The 17867-nt window shown below is 43.6% G+C and overlaps 1 protein-coding gene across 3 annotated transcripts in view; it reads right to left on the bottom strand.

The window, feature by feature from the left end:
- rfx2 (regulatory factor X, 2 (influences HLA class II expression)) overlaps positions 1 to 17867 on the bottom strand; it is an 81471-nt gene that overhangs the window by 15453 nt on the left and 48151 nt on the right. For all 3 annotated transcript variants that reach the window (XM_084310521.1, XM_084310522.1, XM_084310520.1), the window contains 5 exons: positions 16295 to 16407; positions 13576 to 13694; positions 3648 to 3760; positions 3084 to 3235; positions 2267 to 2514 (listed from right to left, as the gene is read on the bottom strand). In XM_084310521.1, coding sequence (XP_084166647.1) covers positions 2267 to 2514; positions 3084 to 3235; positions 3648 to 3760; positions 13576 to 13694; positions 16295 to 16407 — 745 coding nt within the window. The remainder of the gene's footprint in view (positions 1 to 2266; positions 2515 to 3083; positions 3236 to 3647; positions 3761 to 13575; positions 13695 to 16294; positions 16408 to 17867) is intronic.

A 17867-nucleotide genomic window follows, 5' to 3' on the forward strand; every position in this document is an offset into this window, starting at 1 on the left:
AGCACTAATTATTTCACATGCTGTGCGTGTTATTATTTTATGTTAAACTAACATGGCTTATGTTTCTCTTTTTAAGTTTTCACGTGGATTTTGGAGTAACAAGGCTTCAATAAACCTGTAGCAAGAAACCCACTTGTGTCTGCCTGTGCTTGGAGGGAATTACAGGTTGTATTATATACACAAACTACTCTGTACTCTATGACAGGAGCAAGACTAAACTCATTGTATATCATAACAAACAGTAATAAGTAGTTTTGCCAACATAATCACATGATGTTGAATCCTGCACTCTGCACATCATGAAAACAAACCACTGTTAACATTCCAACATCCAGCTTCAGATAAGTGGAGACATTCAGACCCTGAGCCCAGGCACGTGCACACATAGAGCCCAAGGGGTGCTTGAGCACCTGCCTTTTTGAGCCTCATAAAAAAAGTGCAATTTTATTAAAAAAATTTACCGTTACGCATATAGACTGCCCTTCCAACTGAAAAATTTCAGGATAGAATCAAAATATTAGGTAAAGAGAGAGAGATGCCCCATATTCCATTGCAGTTTGCACGGCCTCCTCAGCGTGCCTCTCCACGGACCTATATATTTTATGCATAGCGTGGGTGGTGATGATGATGATGATAGAAACTAGTGATCGGGATCGGCGTCGATCACATGCTTTTCAGAGGATCGGGGATCGGGAAAAAATTATTATAAAAAACGGCAGTCAAAAAAAGAAAAATTTTATTCAACAAACATGACCATGTCCACGTCTTAAACTCATACGGAGGCCTTAGTTTTGGTTTTAAATTACATATAATATATCATCAATGTATTTATTGTCACACAGAGCAGAATAATTGTCCACAACAAACACATTCCCCTTTAATTTACACCGTTGCAACAAACACATCCCCTTTAATTTACACCGGCTACACGCTACACGCTCCACATCACAACAACAGTACAACACGTCGCTCCCGAAACACGGTTAATATCCACTGACTTGAGCAGCTAGACTTAATGTCAGAGGTTTGGAACTAAGCATTTTAAAATAGAAAGTCAAGCCAGTTGCAATGTTTGCAAGGAGGACAGGCTGGAGGCGAAGTTTTCAGACTAACTTTTCACCTGGAGGATAACGTGACTGAGGATTATCGTCGGCGTTTCAGACCAGAATGGACCATTACGTAAGTCAAACACTGAATGTATACTAATGTGCAAACATATATTGAAACTTTTAATATTTCTCATATGAAGCAGAAGCACATTTCTCAGGGTGAATGTAATAACAAAAGCCTCCGCGCTCGCGCCCCGGACTATAGGCAACAGATGGGCTTGTCTCGCTCTGCCAGTTTCTGACAAAAATGCGTCAAAATTGATTACTAATGTGAAAGATCGGATCAGAAACGATCGGATCGATAGATATTTAAAATCACATGATCGGGATCGGATCGGAAGCAAAAAAAGACGATCGGGACATCCCTAATAGAAACCGCTGTGGCGCATACAGTTGAATGCTGGTATTACACTCATTGAGGGACACGAAGAAGTCAAGTCCGATGGGATTTGGGAATCTCAAATACAAATCGGGATTGGAATAAAAAAGGCATTTATATTAAACAATACAGAATATACAGCACTTCTTGGGGTCTGTAGGGTAAGCACTTATTCCCTCCCCCCTGAACATTTATGGAGATGTATGGGCCTTTTAAGTCAGTGATAAAAGTGTCTTTCAAGGATAAGTGAGCTCCTGCACTGATTATTATAGTTCAATATTCAATATTTGATCACCAAAACCCCCCAAAAAGCATAAAAAGGGGGCCCCCCCCCCCCCGCCCGAAAAGGGCCCTTTTCAGCCTTTGAGCACCTGCCCCTCTAAAGTCCTGTGCACGTCCCTGCCTGAGCCAATGATAAAAACAGTTTTGACATTGTGGTTTGCGACACCGCAGTCCTGCTCCATGGCCGCTACATAACGAGATTCTATCCCAGACGATTTTTAGAATGTTCTCATCTTCTCAGCATGTCATGTTATGGTAGCCTGGATCCAGCCCCCTGAATTGCACTTGACCAAATTTCATAATTCTATCATTCAATTCAAGCAACCCCCTGAATGGCCTGAACTGAGGACAGAAGAGGGTGATTCAGGGGGCTGGATCCGGGCTAATGTTATGCAGTCCACCGTTACGTTTGCAGCCAACAATCAGCTTTAGAGAAACAAGGGGCATCAGCATGATGACACCCATAGCACCAACCTGCCCTCTTCTGAGCCCATACCTGTACGTTGGCGAAGTCGACCCGGTTGAGGTCGGAGAGCATCTGGTTGATCTGGGAGGTATTCTGGAGGACGGCGCGGGCCGCCTGGGCCAGGTGGTTCAGACTGGTGTAGCGCCGCAGCGTCTGGGCGAACGCACTCACCACCGCCGCTTTGGTGCGGACGATCTCTTGAGGGAAGTCAGTCATGGCGGTGGTCAGCCAGCCCTCCAAACTTTTGGCAAAGTTACGGATGGCCTGAGTCAGAGTGCCTGCAAATCAAAACACAGCCTGGATCACTACCAAGGGATGACAGTAGTACTAAAACACAGCCTGGATCACTACCAAGGGATGACAGTAGTACTAAAACACAGCCTGGATCACTACCAAGGGATGACAGTAGTACTAAAACACAGCCTGGATCACTACCAAGGGATGACTACCAAAGAAAAAACTTCCAGCAATATACAATAAACTTACTTAAAATTCATTGCAGACTACTTTAATTTAGCTGATTTCAGTCTCGTAACTATGTCTAGAAATATGCATGAGGAAATATGAGGAACAATATGAGGAAACCAACCATAGATGGAGCTCTAGTGTAATTCTATTAGATCAGTATTAGTGTGCTTTACACAGTACACAGTACACAGCCTGGCGCATCAGGAATGTAGTATTGGACTTTCATTCTGTATCACTATCTGGAATTGACCTGTAGTTTAGTATTCAGTTGAGTAGTGTCTAGTGCTAACTGTGTACAGGGTGCAGTACATCACGGAATGTATGGTGGACTTTAGGTTAGTATGTCTAACTCAGTTCAGTATGTAGTACGTGTACTCACTGGGTACGGGGCGCAGGACGTCAGGGATCAGGATCTCCACTAGGGTCTGGTACAGGATGTGGTCACAGCTCCTCATCCACACTCTGACAGGCTCGTATTTACACAGAGCCACCAGTGTCTCCCTGGGAAGCATACCCTCCATGTCATCATCACTACACACACAGAGAGAAAAGAACACCGGACATTTAGGTTACACTTGGAAAGATCTGATTGTTTCATCCATCCACACATAAAGCATTTAGCATGAAATGATAAGACCCAACCTGGATCTCACAGGGTTAAAACTCCACTGTGTTTGAATAAACAGCATTTACTCAGTGTTGGAGACACGTACATGGGAGACAAACACTAAATCTAATCAAATCTAAAACAGAAAAGAAAATCGTTGTACTGTAGATTGTACATTCAAGTTTTACATTATAGCCATTTAAAATCCAACCATGTAAAATAAAAGTATAAACGAAAGATAAATCAAAATGTTCTAACAAATTTCCATATTCTTCAGTTTAATTTTAAGTAGTAGTAGCAGTAGCAGTAGTAGTAGTAGTAGTAGTATCTTCTGACCTGTTGGGAATGGTGGTGTTTCCGTCACTAGATGGCGCTGTTGAATACCAGAAGGTCTGCCACAGCTTCTCAATGTAGTGAAACTGAAGGTTCATCACCACATCCAGAGTAGCCTGGAGGGAGGGAGGTAGGGAGGGAACAGGGAGGGAGGAGAGGGAGGGAGGCAAGTGGAGGGAAGAGAGGAGGGAAAAGAGAGGGGGAGGACAAAACACACAGAGCTGAGCCATGGCAACCAGACACACAACAAAGTTTCAACAGGCAGACTCCCTCTCTCTGTCTGTCTGTCTTACTCTCTCTCTCTTTCTTTTTCATTCTTTCTTTCTTTCTCACTGTCTCTTTCCATCTCTGTCCGTCACTTTCTTTCTCTCCGTCTCTTTCTATCTCTGTTTGTTTGTTTGTTTGTTTCTGTCTCTTTCTCTCCGTCTGCGAGTCTCTCATTGCCTGTTCTACTCAATCTCTTTCTTTCTCTTTCTGTATGTCTTACCTTCTTTCTCTCTCAGTCTTACCCTTTCTTTCGCTCTCTCTCTCTCTAGCTCAGCACTGTCCCATACACATAAATCAGCCAGCAGATTCCAATCAACAGGCAATGTTGAAGCTTTATCTGGACTTTAATTTGAAGTCACAGTCACTCAGTATTTTTCTTGTTGTTGTGCGATGGCCTAAAAACGACAGCCTTCAATATTGAACTGATTCAACTGACTGGCTCATGTGACTTCCTGTTTCCTGTTCATATGTATGAGCTTCTTAGAAAGCAGGCTGTGTCAGATATTCAGACATTTCGAGCAACACTGTACTTATTGTACTTATTTTATTCCTAGTATTATGTCTGCACTTTCTACATTGCACTACTTTTATAGCTATGCTTATGTCTGCACTTTATGCATTGCTTTTATTCTGTCAGCTGTACGCTAATTGTATGCCTATGTCCATTTTATGCTGCAATCCATGTATGAAAGGTGCTATATAACACACACACACTTGATTCTTGAATGAAATTGTTTAGATACCTTTTTTTCTTTTCAGACAACTGGCCTGGAGGATTTAAAGGGCCAAAACTAAATAAATATGTGCATAATGAATTGCTTAAATAAATGAATAAATACATAATTATATAATGTCATGCTTAATTGTCCCCATAAATAAATGACATATTTAACAAGACATTAAATATATAGATATGGCATTTATTAATTAATATATTTATTTATCCATATGTTTATTTATTTACACATCTATCTATTTATATATAGATTTTTATTTATTTGTTGCAGCGGAATGCCTAAATGTGTCAACTTCCTCCATCAAAAGGCAGGGGGCGGGCTAAAACCTCTGATTGGTGAATGAAACCACATGACTGAACCAGCAGACTCACCAGTCGACTGAGCTGTGAACCACCGCGGTCAGGTATTCTCTGGTTGCTTACCCAGAACAAGTCTGTGGACATGATTATTTCTTTAATGCAAGCTATAAAAGTGTGTTGTCAGATGAAAGGAACATGGAACAAACTTCAACACCACCATGCCAGGAGCCAGGAGCAGCATACTGCAGCTTACTGCAAACTACAAATGCTGGGGAAATATTCTGAGAAATTCAATGTGATGTGATTTCATGTTTAGTCAAATAGTAATTTTCTGCATCTTGAGGTGAATTTTTTAGAAGATGAAAGGTGAGAGTTTTAGAAGATATTTAGAAAATATATATATATATCTGGTCACCTCTACATTGTATATTACTATTGCATTTTACTGTTACATTTGCACTCTGGTTGGATGCCAAACTTATTTTTGCTTGTGCTGTATAATGACAATAAATTATAATGTAATCTAATAATGATCTCTGCCAAAAGGCTGGGAATCGCAGTGAGTGGTTGCCATGGTAACTAAGGACTCTGGCAGAAACTACTGGAAGTTCCATGGAAACGGAAGTCATGGCACCGCAATCTTCCATGATCGTTACCGAATCATTACCAAATCATTACCGATATGGTAATGCAGAGACTTTTGGGGCGGGGCAGATTTTACTTTTCGAGGGAGAGAAAATGGATATGGATTTCTTCATATGACCATGAGTTTTCGGCACAGTGATAAATGGATGGGAACTAGGTGCAGACGATGCTCATGCAAAAGCAGTAAATGTTTTTCTGTACTTCTGTTAACGAGCACATAAGTTACTCCTGCATTTCTTATCTTGCACTAATGTCAGGCTATGTCTGTTGAAACTGCCAAATCACGAAGGCTACATCCTTCTTTACTCAAGATCAGAGAAAAGTTCTTGTCTGAGAATGTTCTGCAACACATAGCCTGTGTGTGTGTGTTGTCTGACCAAATTAGTATACGTTCCCTGGGCGAAATCAAGATGTTATGCCATAAAATGAAGATTACACTTATTGTATATCTAAAACCAATGATAGTGCCTTAAGGAATTTCCATGCCTGCTTTTTACTCATATAAACTGTATCAATAATGAATGTACTTGAATATTACTGTCTGCTCTGTGTGAACATTCAGATTATTGTCTTGGTACCGAAATAAACCTCTACATTTCTGTACTCTTGACCTTTGTGGGAAATCCTTTCTTTACTCAAAGTAACAGGAGAAATTCCACCACATGGTGCATGATCTAAGTGGAAAATGGCATTTTTCTATCACAAAATTATAAATTTCGACCAACGTAACTGTTGACTTAATATTCTGTTGAAGTTGGCAATGCTGTTTAGGGGCCATTATGGGCCACATAATACAGTCGTAGTGTGTAATTCCATAGTAAGTATTTATAGGCATGTTAGACTTTCTTTTGGCAATGGGAGTGGGTTTCTTCATTGAGTGCTTATCCTCATCATTAGGACACAAGTATCTTGTGTTTTATTATAATAAATGTAAAAAAAAAAAAATTAAAATAATTACCAGTGACTTGTGAAATATGAAAGAGAAACAATGATATGTATGACAGATTCAACCACCAATCACAGGGCATCCACCCCCCTGACTTTTGATGGATGGATTTATTTATTCTGCTGCAGCAATTTACACTATGGATAAATGAAAGTATAATATAAATACATTAAATTATGAATAGATAAATAAATGTGCGAATGAATGAGTAAATAAATAAATAAATGTATATACAAATAAATAAATACACAAATATATATTTATATATGTAATGGTTTATTTAATTTCTAATGTATCTATTTATCATGACAAGTAAGCATTTAATTATATAGTTATTCATTTATTTAAGCATTTAATTATACATTTATTTATTTATTTATTTATTTAGTTCTGGCCCTTTAAATCCTCCATACTGGCCATGTTACATGTCTATCCAGGTTAACAATGAGTGACCGTCAGCACTGTCAAAGCAAGGAGGAGTAGTAGTAGTAGTAGTAGTAGTAGTAAGCTACCGGTATTTATAAGTATCAATAAAATACACAGGGCTTGAAATATGTCATCAGCCAGATACTAGTAATGTCTCTAAAAAGCACTTTGACTGACAAAGAAAAGTAAGTTGGTTGAAATTCAGAATCTACAAGCATCTGTTCATGTTCTGGTTAAAACCACTGAGTAAAACTACTCTTCAAGGCGCTTGGAATCAACAGGAAAATCTACCCTAATATCTGTCTCCCAAATACACACAAGGATAAGAAGGGGAGGACTTTGGCTAACACTTGTTGAGCCATTCATAAGAACAGAGGAAGCGTCAAACCCTCAACCACCTTGGGCAGAAGTGAAACCAGTGTGTGTCTTGTTGTTCACTGTGTGTTAAACAGTGTCTGATGAGTGTAATTCCCACCATGCCTAGAGATTCTTCTCTCTCTCCCTCACACACTCTCTCTCCGCCTCGCTCTCTGTGGCTCTCCCTCTCGCTCTTTGTGTGTCTCTCTAAGTGTCTCTGTCTCTCTCTGTCAATTAAATTCAATTCATTCCCATTGACATGGGAAACATATGTTTACATTGCCAAAGCCAGTGTTAAAACAAACAACAAAGCAAAACAATCAAACAGTACATATAGTGCAGGAACTTTTGTGTGATTGACAGTCTTTATGGTGGTTGTATTCCGTTGAATGTAATTTTCTTGTCACAGCAGCTCACAAATCTTGCTGCTGTGTTTGCACATTGTTGTATTTCACCCAGTAGGTATGGGAGTTTTGCGTTGTTTGCCATGTTTTCAAAGTCTCTTTGGGTGTTTGCAATTTGTGGGAAGTATGTCTCTGATGTCTTGGTGGGCTCTGTGTCTCTCTCTCGCTCTCTCTCTCTCTCCCTCTGGATCTTGTTACACAGCAGTGTGGGCTTTCCTCTCAATCACATGATATGTTTTTGCTTCCTCTCCCCCGGCCGTCACCATGGCAACCTTGTTTACCGTTGCCCCCGGCAACGGCTCAAACACAGTACTCCAAAACAAAAAAAAGGGGGGGGGGGGGGGGGGGTAGATAGAGAATTCCCCAGCAGCCCTGCTACAAAAGAGCACGCCTTTTCACCTTCAACTGCACAGGAAAAACGGCATACTTCCAGAGAGAGAAAAAAGAAAAGTTAAAGAGAGAGAGAGAGACAGAGAGAGAGGGACACACACACCGACAGACACACTCGCTCACTCATACATACATAGAGGCCCAGCAGGGCCCCCCACCCCCACCGTACATACACACATACATGTGTACATGCACACTCAACACAGATATTAAAAACTCACAAATATAGGCTGTAGCAGTTATTTGGATCTCTTGGATGTAAACTCTGACTTGAATAAATGAATGCAACATGTGGTACAACGTCTGTTTACGTCACAGCTCACAAACACTACAAGAGGTGTTTCTATACCTCGCCTTAACCTGTTGCCTTCGTTTGTGTTGTCAATTTAAATCATGCCAATAAAAAGGTTTATATAGCGAGTTAACAGGTTTCTGTTCGCTCACAAAAGAGAAGGAAAACAGGAAGGCATTAACATCAGACTTAAATGCACTACGACAGAGAGAGAGAGAGAGAGAGAGAGAGAGAGAGAGAGAGAGAGAGAGAGAGAGAGAGAGTGACAGAGAGAGAGAGAGAGAGAGACGGAGAGAGTGACAGAGAGAGAGAGACACATACAGAGAGAGAGAGAGAGAGAGAGAGAGAGAGTGACAGAAATGCTCTGGCAGACAAAGACAGACCCATGTGTGCGTCCACAGACAAGGCGGCACAAAGGCCCGTGGGGAGGCCGGCACAAAGACACCAAGATGTCCACCCAGCGCGCTGAAAGGTTAATTGGCATGTCTTGAAAGCCGCACAGAGATGAAAGGATGCCTGGAACAAAAGGAGTGTGGTGTGGCTGGACAGGGGGAGGGCAGGATAATATGATAAAGCCAGAGCTTCACTCGCTTTAATCAGGCCCTCCTCCCTCCTCCCGCCATACTACGCTCTCACTCTCTGGCCTTCTCTCTCTCTCTCCCTTTCTCTCTCTCTCTCCATCAGTACCCTCAGTCTCTCTCTGTCCTGTCCTCCTCTCTTTCCCTCCATGCTCCCATCTACCTTTCTCTGCTCTCCTCTCTGCTAGGAGAACCCCCAGATTTTAACATTCAATACTCTCTCTTTTTGCCCACGGCCATTCTACTGGACGGCTGTGTGGACAGAGACACTGTACTGGACGGCTGTGTGGACAGAGAGACTATACTGGACAGAGACACTGTACTGGACGGCTGTGTGGACAGAGAGACTATACTGGACAGAGAGACTATACTGGACAGCTGTGTGGACAGAGACTATACTGGACAGAGACACTGTAATGGACGGCTGTGTGGACAGAGACTATACTGGACAGAGACACTGTACTGGACGGCTGTGTGGACAGAGAGACTATACTGGACAGCTGTGTGGACAGAGACACTATACTGGACAGAGACACTATACTGGACAGCTGTGTGGACAGAGACACTATACTGGACAGAGACACTATACTGGACAGCTGTGTGGACAGAGACACTATACTGGACAGCTGTGTGGACAGAGACACTATACTGGACAGAGACACTATACTGGACAGAGACACTATACTAGACGGCTGTGTGGACAGAGACACTATACTGGACAGTCATTTGTTGATACATCATTAACATAATTTCATCACCTTGGTCAGTGCTGCCGAGAGAGACACCTGTTGAGTCCTGGAGCTCTAGTCTCTCTCTCTCTCTCTCTCTCTCTCAATTAAATTCAATTCAAAGGGGCTTTATTGACATGGGAAACATATGTTTACATTGCCAAAGTCAGTATTAAAACAAACAAAACTAAGCAAAACAATCAAACAGAGATCAGTACAGTTACAGTACAGATAGTGCAGGAATATATGTGTGATTGGATTCCATTCGATGTCCTTTTCTTGTCACAGCAGCTCACAACTCTTGCTGCTGTGTTTGCACATTGTTGCATTTCACCCAGTAGGTATGAGAGTTTTGCGTTATTTGCCATGTTTTCAAAGTCTCTTTGGGTGTTTGCAATTTGTGGGAAGTATATGTCTCTGATGTATTGGTATAGTGGGCAGGTTGTTAGGAAGTGTAGCTTGGTTTCCACCTCATCTTGTGTGCAGTGGGTGCACAGTCTTCTCTTGGGAGCCAGGTCTGCCTATGGCGGCCTTTCTCGATGGCTAGGCTGTGCTCGCCGAGTCTGTACCTAGTTAAAGATGTCCTTAGTTTTGGATCAGTCACAGTGCTCAGGTATTCTGCCACTATGTACTCTCTGTTTAGGGCCACATAGCATTCCAATTTGCTCTGGTTTTGGGTTGATTCTTTCCAATGTGTCAGATAGTTTTCTTTTTGTTGTCTTATTATAATTTTGTTTAGTCCAGTGTGGTTTCTGTCTGGTGGCTCTGCTTGTGTTTGTGAACAGAGTCCCAGAACCAGAACCAAGAATATGCAAATGGACCTTGTAGAAGTGGAGCAATCTTCCATTTACGTACTTGGGTATGTACTTTTAGGTGAGATTTCTGAAAATATGGCTAGGCCTTAAGAGGTTAAGAGACTTAAGAGTGATATTGTGAATGTGAATATTCTTTTGATACCAGATATGAGCTTATCCTTTTCCTGTAATGACTAATGATTTGTATCTCATTCAGAATAAATTATTTTAATAAAACTTGCCAAGGGGTGTGCATCGTGATATCGCCATACTTTAGTCCACAATATTTATATAGATAAGTGAGGTACCGTGATATTTGTCATGTAACTTTTTCCAGGCCTTTAATGAAAGACCATACATACATAATATAGTAAAAATAAACCTTGTAGCAGATAGATACATTTACCATCCCTTTACCTTTGTTTATTTTATACAGTTATTAATTTATAGAATCCTGCAAGAATGTGTATTTAAAATACAAATAAAAAATCTCTCCTTACAGACTTCACGAAACACTTTGGACGGGATCCACTAAGAATGGATTGCGCGGTGGGAATTGCACCATTAACTGCATAGGGTTTGCATGCAGATTCTGGTCCGTCTTTGCGAGCTATCCACTAAGGACATTGCGTGGATGAGATACCAGCGCAGACACGCCCATTATGTGTGGCAGTCTGCACTCCTGACAGCGCTGTTGGCAGATATCAGGAAGTGGAAAAATAAGCCCGAAATGAGGAATAAGTCCAATGCACACGGCAGGCGAGCAACGTCTGTAACTGTGTGTGTGTGTGTGTGTGTGTGTGTGTGTGTGTGTGTGTGTGTGTGTGTGTGTGTGTGTGTGTGTGTGTGTGTGTGTGTGTGTGTGTGTGTGTGTGTGTGTGTGTGTGTGTGTGTGTGTGTGTGTGTGTGTGTGTGTGTGTGTGTGTGTGTGTGTGTGTGTGTGTGTGTGAGAGACGGAGAGAGGAAGAGAAATGGGTTGTTTCATTCATAACAATGGAAGCGATACAATTCTGTCGGTCGCCTCGCTTAAAAAGTCGGTCGCCTGGCAAAAATCGCCCACCGCGTGCGTGGGACTATAGACACAAAATACAAATTAAGCAAGCTCTATACATTAACGAAATACAATACGAAATGAACGGAATACTAATGGTGAAAAATATGTTATGCACATAACATATTTTTCACCATTAGTATTCCGTTCATTTCGTATTGTACTTCGTTTACTTCGTAATGTATAGAGCTTGCTTAATTTGTATTTTCATGACACATTGTGTCCTGTGTTTTTGTCACTATCTTTTGTCATTGCATATGTTTGTAATGTCCTATTCCAATTACATTTGTCACATATAGTATATTCTATTGTGCTATATTTAATTTAGTTTATATCCCATTTAATTGTATTCAATCTCTTTATTAAGTTGTAAAGCCCTGGCCTATATTTGATTTCATAATTATATTATATTCTATTGTGCTTAACTTAGTTCCTATTTCATTTTATATTACACCACCTCTTTATTGTGATTATAACCTAACCCTGCAGCACCCAAAGGAGTGAAGGAGGAGTTATTTTTCATTTAATAATAATAATAAAAAAAACTGCAGGTGTTGGGGCGGTCAGGTGGCGTAGCGGAGATTGCGCTCGTCACCAATGCAAGAGGCTGCGGTCTCGACTCCCGGAGTCAGCATTGCTTGGGGCTTGGGCTGATCGCTATACTAACCCGTTTGGCTGGGTTAGGGGGAGGGCAAGTCATGGGTGGGAATCTGGCGTTGTGGACAGCGACACCTACAGGTCAGGTCTGGGCGCTTGCTCAGCGGAGGCAGGACTTGATGAAGGCAGCGTGACCTCCCACACGTTACACTTCACCAATGAGAGTCCTCGCTGCCAGGTGAAAAAATAGTCAATGGCTGTCGCCGCGCGTGTCGGAGGAAGCGTGCAGATGACTTCAGGGTTCCCTTGCACCGACCAGTAGGAGAACATGCGCACAACAACCAGGTAGGGGAGGGGGGGAATTGGCACAACGACTAAATTGAGACGGGGAGAAAACAGAGAAAAATATATAAAAAAAAAAGAAAAAAGAAAAAACGGCGGGTGCGTTGCGTTAACTGGTCGGTGCAATTGCCGGCGGCTTTTCTGGATATCGAGCAGATTCTGACGAGGCTCATTTGCATAGAAAGGGGACATGTGCGGTCAAGTGGCGTAACAGAGATTGCGTTCATCACCAACCCCGGAGCGGCTGGATTCGCCTGTTCGAATCCAGCTCACAGCTCCGGGGTTGTCACCAGCTTGGCTGGCTGTTCACACTAATACAATTGGCAGTATTAGAGGGTGGGAGAAGCTGGCGGGGTGGGTCCGGGTCGTTGTAAACAGCGACTCCTACAGTTCGGTCGGGGCGCCTGCTAAGCGCGGATAGGATCTAAAGTGGGATTAGTGTGATCCTTCCACACGCTACGCCCTCTCAGTGAGAATCCGCGCTGCCAGGTGAAAAGAAGCGTGTGTCGGAGGAAGCACGTGGTAGCCTCCACTCTCCCAGACCGACTGTGGGGGGTAAGTGCGCAGCGACCAGGAAGGGGATTGGGAATTGGCATAACGACTAACATTGGGATGGGAGAAAATCGGAGGAAAAAGGAGGGGGAAAAAGATCAATAAAAAGAAGAAAGGGGACATGTTCCACCCATATTACCTAATTTAAATACGCGCCAATTGCACCGGATGCAATGCTGATGGAACGCATGCGTCACCTCATTTCACCCGTTGCACATCCTCTGTGGATACCAAACAGCGTTTCAGAGCGATATGCACCGGCTTTCCGTCGGAAAAAGCCGCGCAAACCCTTTGTGGATCCCGCCCTTTGTGTCTACGGAGGTGTTTTCTATATACCTTAATATTTTCCTCAAATTTTGACATCCTAAAAATACAATACATTGCAGTGCTTAATATAGTATCGCAATATGTCGCAATGTATTGAATCATGACCCCTATGTCGTATGTATCCTATCGCCAGATTCTTGCCAATGCACAGCTGCCTGCAACATGGCTGCTGCCCCATCGTGGTGCTGGGATGACATACCTCACAGTGGTCCCTGTAGAGAGACTGGAGCTTCTTGACGTCGTTCATGTTGATGCGCTCAGGCAGCGGTTGGGTGCCCAGGTCAGGAAGGGGGAACGGGGGCAAGGCATGGGACACATCTGCAAACAGCAACCACACACACAGGTGTCACTCGAACAGCAACCACATGCACGTACACATACAGGTGTCACTCAAACAGCAACCACACACAGAAACCACACACACACACACAGGTGTCACTCAAACAGCAACCACACACACAGGTGTCACTCAAACAGCAACCACACGCACAGGTGTCACTCAAACAGCAACCACACACACACACTCACAGGTGTCACTCAAACAGCAACCACACACACACAGGTGTCACTCAAACAGAAACCACACACACACACACACAGGTGTCACTCAAACAGCAACCACACAGGTGTCACTCAAACAGCAACCACACGCAGAGATGTCAATCAATCAGTATACACACACAAGCACCTGTGTGTAAGCATAGGAGCAAGTACACACAAACACACACACTCATTTGCACACACATGTACCTGCTTACAAACATTCTCATAAAGCATATTAAGCACGCATGCACACAAATACATACGCCCACGTGAATAGGCATGTATGCATGCTCTCACACACACAAAATTATACCATATGTTCCTATGATAGAACTGAAATAGAGATTTGATGAATATGGGTTTCAAAATAGTTCAACACATTCAATCAGTCCAGAATGCAGTGAGGTGATTACAAACAGACAAATAATGTATAGCTGCACTTGAAAAAAGATTGAAAAACGTAAAAAATATTAACGTTGCAAGACTGTTCATAACAGCTGTATAATCTGTTGATGGCCTTATTGGTCAGTTTGAGCTTTCCCTCCAAAACCTGTGAACACCAGCGAGAGCACCTATTTTAGGATTTATTGGGAGCAGGCTAGAATCATGGGTATCGTAGTAGTTGCCATGGAAACGTCACATGCAGACTGTGAAAAGAAAGAAAGAAAGAAAGAAAGAAAGAAAGAAAGAGAAAGAAAGAAAGAAAGAAAGAAAGAAAGAAAGAAAGAAAGAAAGAAAGAAAGAAAGAAAGAAAGAAAGAAAGAAAGAAAGAAAGAAAGAAAGAAAGAAAGAAAAAACAAATAAAGAATCCTTGCCAGAGGCATTATGTCGGACGGGTTCAGAGAATGATACAAACCAGAGCAGCATGGGGCTGACACATGCTCTCTTGAGGCAGAACAATGCAAAGTGTAAGACGAGGCCAAACACACATACCAGCACTGCCTCACCCTACACACCTGACAAACCAGTGGCATGGATGGAGAGGTGAGATTACCAGCATGGTGTGTAATGCTGTGTGTGGACCTAGCAGCGCCGGCCCAGAGCCTAGATGGTTAGTTCCACTGACATGAAGGCCCTACTGGCATCCCATGCGTCCTGCTCTAATCGAATATGTCCTATAAGCTGATCATGTAAAGCAACAAATACAATTCCCGTCAGTAAGAAACCAGAGTTTTTTTTCTGTCAGCTAAATCTAATTCCAGGAATAAGACGGGGGGGGGGGGGGGGGGACAGAATGACTGAAGGCTTGAAATATTTCAACACCCCATACTGTCTCAAATTGTATAAACACAAGCCAGGGAGGCAAGCTCACTTGTTGTCCACCAGTCACAGTGGTTGATGCTAATTATTTCTATGAACAGATTAAGGAGCTGGCTCATAGATTAGATTAATTCACCAGCCACAGCCACAGTTTACCCGGTTTTGGCTGGTGTTGTGGCTGTGGCTGGTAAATTAATCTAATCCACATTTTTCAGAGGCTAAATCTGATTGGTCACAAATGAGGGTTCTTTCAGTCCAACCGAAAAGCACTCGCACCAATGTTTTGTTATCAAATCCTACAGGCTTCTTGTAAAATTTGAACTATCTCTATTTCTCCTGGATAAAAGGCTTGGCTGGCTGGAGAGGGTATAACGGTTATGACCCCTGGCTTTGGGACATCTATCCCTGCTAGCAGAGGGATGTGTGTTCCCTACTCTGTCTCCCTCTCAGCCTTGCTACTGTCTCAATACAGTAAGGCTCCGAGCGGCTACAGACTGCTCTCTATCACCTATGTACTGCTGGCTCTGAGCGGCTACAGACTGCTCTGGCTCTTACCTATGTACTGCTGGTGGTGCTGGCTCTGAGCGGCTACAGACTGCTCTGGCTCTTACCTATGTACTGCTGGTGGTGCTGGCTCTGAGCGGCTACAGACTGCTCTGGCTCTTACCTATGTACTGCTGGTGGTGCTGGCTCTGAGCGGCTACACACTGCTCTGGCTCTTACCTATGTACTGCTGGTGGTGCTGGCTCTGAGCGGCTACAGACTGCTCTGGCTCTTACCTATGTACTGCTGGTGGTGCTGGCTCTGAGCGGCTACACACTGCTCTGGCTCTTACCTATGTACTGCTGGTGGTGCTGGCTCTGAGCGGCTACACACTGCTCTGGCTCTTACCTATGTACTGCTGGTGGTGCTGGCTCTGAGCGGCTACAGACTGCTCTGGCTCTTACCTATGTACTGCTGGTGGTGCTGGCTCTGAGCGGCTACACACTGCTCTGGCTCTTACCTATGTACTGCTGGTGGTGCTGGCTCTGAGCGGCTACACACTGCTCTGGCTCTTACCTATGTACTGCTGGTGGTGCTGGCTCTGAGCGGCTACAGACTGCTCTGGCTCTTACCTATGTACTGCTGGTGGTGCTGGCTCTGAGCGGCTACAGACTGCTCTGGCGTGCTGGTAGAGTGCTGGGAGCCAACGTTCAGGCTGTTGTCCATCTTCTGTAGGGGCTTGAACCTGCGCAGAGGAGAGAAGAGAGGAGAACTAGGTTGACTGGGAGGAACTAATGGAGCACTGTGGGGGAAGGAGGAGGAGGAAACAGGAGGAAGATGTTAATGAGGTGACAGATGAGAGAGATAAAGAGGAGGAAAAGGTCTCAGCAGCTGAATGTGTCCTGCTTGCTGAGGCTGTCTTGGGCCCGAGAACAGGAAGGACCTGTCAGGGACGGTGAATATGGTTAGGAGGATCCTAGGGAAACCAGAGACAACCCTGAGATATACAGGCAGACAGTCCAGCAGATTTGGAGTAATTCCCTTTATGATGAATGCGATCAGCTCCCCTCTGGGAGCCACCACAGGATACCCAGGGCCACAAAGAACATATTTAAGAATGCAATTTGCCTGATGAATTCTTAATCTATTAATACCCGCCTACTCACTTCTGCACTCTGATGAGCAAGTAATTCAAGACAAAGAACCATATAAGGCACAATGTTTTCAAACATTATTATCTAAAAGATGGCAAGTTAAACGTGTCGTGTTTAGATTAAGACAGTAGAGGTTGAGTACTTTCTTGTGACGGATCACATTCACACTAACCAAGTGATATGGCTTGACTTTACAACTGCAAACACATGGGCTGTCCAAAGAAAATGCAAAAACAGAGTTGGTTCTTCAGTGCAAGCTTTCCATTGCTGTGCTTGAAGATCTATGTTATGTTGTGTCCTGTGCTGTCTGTTTGCGGTCTGTTTGCTGTCTGTTTGCGGTCGGTTTGCTGTCTGTTTGCGGTCTGATTGCTGTCTGTTTGCGGTCTGATTGCTGTCTGTTTGCTGTCTGTTTGCGGTCTGTTTGCGGTCTGTTTGCTGTCTGTTTGCGGTCTGATTGCTGTCTGTTTGCGGTCTGATTGCTGTCTGTTTGCTGTCTGTTTGTCATCTGTTTGTGGTCTGTTTGCTGTATGTTTGTGGTCTGTTTGTTGTCTGTTTGTTGTCCGTTTGCGCTTATTTTTGCGCTGTTTTGGATGCAGCCATGGTGAAGCCCAAGACACATTTTCCAGAAATGGATAATAACAAATGCACTGGAAGAAAAAGAAGAGAGAAGAGGGGAAGAGGAGGAGCAGGAAGAAGAGAGGAGAAGAAAAGAGAGGAGGGGGAGCAGGAAGAGAGGAGAGGAGAGAAGGAGAGAAGAGAGGAGGGGGAGCAGGAAGAGAGGAGAGGGGGAGGAGCAGGAAGAAGAGGAGGAGGAGAAGAGAGGAGGGGGAGCAGGAAGAGAGGAGAGGAGGAGAGAAGAGAGGAGGGGGAACAGGAAGAAGAGAGGAAGAGAGGAGGGGGAGCAGGAAGAAAAGAGGAGGAGAGAAGAGATGAGGGGGAGCAGGAAGAAGAGAGGAGGAGAGAAGAGATGAGGGGGAGCAGGAAGAAGAGAGGAGAGAAGAGTGGAGGGGGAGCAGGAAGAAGAGGAGGAGGAGAGAAGAGATGAGGGGGA

The sequence above is a fragment of the Notolepis coatsorum genome (genome assembly GCF_963971535.1).
Source record: "Notolepis coatsorum genome assembly, chromosome: 3".
Lineage (NCBI taxonomy): Eukaryota > Metazoa > Chordata > Actinopteri > Aulopiformes > Paralepididae > Notolepis > Notolepis coatsorum.